Raw genomic sequence first — 2,097 nt, forward strand, 5'->3', positions numbered from 1 at the left:
CTGGGATTAAAGGCATGCGCCACCATGCCCTGCTCTTGTTTTGTTTTTTCGAGGGTTTCTCTGTGTAGCCCTGACTGCTGTCCTGGAACTCACTCTGTAAACCAGGCTGCCTTGAACATAGAAATCCACCTGCCTCTGCCTCCCTGGTGCTGGGATTAAAGGCGTGTGCCACCACTACCCGCATCACTTAGTTTTCTTTTAACTCCTTTTATTCCTCCTAGATTATTTTTCAGGCTATAGTCATGAAAGGGTTAACGAACTGGCCTACCAAGTTTCCTGGCCCTTTGGGGTTTCCAGCTCCATCTGGCAGGGGCTGACCTTGGCCTTGTCCAATCAGAAGTGGTGGGGGTGTGGTTCTTCTTGTCTTTGCCCTGAGTTTCCTAGAGTACAGAGAGACACGGACCTCCCCCCCCCCCCCCATTCTGTACACCCAATTTTCAGGGGAAAAATGCACCAATGAGCATGTGCCTGAGGTTTCTATCCTCTTCCACTTTGGTTGGCACTTAGCCAGCTTAACTGTTCCCACCAAGATTTCAGTACAGGCTGCTGCCTCTTGGTTTCAGAGTTGCTCTTCTTGAAAGCCCACAAACTATTATTAGCCAAGTAGGAAGAGAAGGAGCATTAGGTTTCATGTGATGTTTCAGACAGAGCAAGGAGTCCTGAAGTATGAAGAGGAGCTGGTAAATAAACAGCGACCATGTGTGCTATTTTTACTTCTTAACTGGATTTTAGGACCTCGGACTGGTTGTGCAAGAAAGAGCTAAATATGACATCATACTGTATTATGGCTTTGTTTGTGCTTCCTGAGTGCTGTCAGTATTGGCAGCTAGGACTGGGTGCATTTCTGTGGTATCCTTATACTCTCACGGTATACAGATGTGATCATTCCTTTGATGGAGTTAAAGAGAGGACATAACATGTACACTGAGGTGTCAGGCCAAAGGGAAAGCTGGTAGGATAAGAGTCAGGTGCCCGAGGAAAGAGATGGGCAGCAGCTGAGGTAGGCTTTTCTTTACCGGACTAGCTAGACGGCTAAGGTACCTATTTCTGAATTAGTTTCTGACTTGGTTTCTTCCTCAATATTCTAGGGGAGTTTGAGGAGGAATCAAAGCAGCCAGGAGTCTCCGAGCAGCAGAGACATCAACTGAAGCACCGAGAGCTTTTTCTTTCTCGGCAGTTTGAATCATTACCAGCCACCCACATAAGGTATAGGATGATCAGGGTCACTGTGGCCTATGTGCCCTTATTTAGAAGATGGAGAGAAGGGGGTGGTGTTTTGGAGATGGCAGATAAGGAGGGCTGCTTATCCAGGACTTTTGGGTCTGTCTTTTTCCTTAGGGGGAAGTGCAGTGTGACTCTCTTGAATGAGACAGACATCTTAAACCAGTATCTAGAAAAAGAGGTGAGGAGGTATTGTGGTAAGAGGGAGGTGAGGGAATGTTGCCCCCCAAAGGCAAGTGAAGAGGTAAAGGGGTCATGGACCTCACAGCTGGGGGGTGGGGGTGGGGGTGGGGGGATAGACCTCACTCTCCGTGCGGATTCCTTCCCACTAACCCCCCTCTTCTCTTCAGGACTGCTTTTTTTACTCACTGGTGTTTGACCCTGTGCAGAAGACACTTCTGGCTGACCAAGGGGAGATCAGAGTTGGTTGTAAATTCCAAGCTGAGATCCCAGATCGTCTGGCAGAGGGTAAGCAGCAGAACAAGAAGTGCTTGAACATGAAAGTGTTGTGACTCTGACAGAGTGAGGCTTAGGAACCTGAAAGAGACAAGTGCGCACAGCTGGGCGGGGAGTTCTGAGGTCTGATAGCCTCCAAGCAGAGCAGAGGAAGAAGAGCCATTGTGAGTGACTATGAGATCAGTTATTTCCCTCTTTCTCCCTCTGTGGTGATTCTGTTGCTTCTTCAGGAGAATCAGATAATCGAAACCAGCAGAAGATGGAGGTGAAAGTCTGGGACCCAGACAACCCTCTCACAGACCGGCAGATTGATCAGTTTCTCGTGGTGGCCCGGTGAGGGTGGGTGGATCAGGAAGGCGGGCTGGGGAGGAATGGACTGAGTTCTGCGTCTCATCCATTTTTAAATTTTTTTTTTTTTTT

General features: G+C 48.5%; 1 protein-coding gene across 1 annotated transcript in view; it reads left to right on the forward strand.

The window, feature by feature from the left end:
* Positions 1 to 2,097, forward strand: part of Mta2 (metastasis associated 1 family member 2) — a 10,024-nt gene that overhangs the window by 2,932 nt on the left and 4,995 nt on the right. The window contains exons 4-7 of the mRNA XM_021191238.2: positions 1,089 to 1,206; positions 1,339 to 1,402; positions 1,572 to 1,689; positions 1,908 to 2,010. Of these exons, the coding sequence (XP_021046897.1) occupies positions 1,089 to 1,206; positions 1,339 to 1,402; positions 1,572 to 1,689; positions 1,908 to 2,010 (403 nt within the window). The remainder of the gene's footprint in view (positions 1 to 1,088; positions 1,207 to 1,338; positions 1,403 to 1,571; positions 1,690 to 1,907; positions 2,011 to 2,097) is intronic.

The sequence above is a fragment of the Mus pahari genome, chromosome 1 (genome assembly GCF_900095145.1).
Source record: "Mus pahari chromosome 1, PAHARI_EIJ_v1.1, whole genome shotgun sequence".
NCBI lineage: Eukaryota > Metazoa > Chordata > Mammalia > Rodentia > Muridae > Mus > Mus pahari.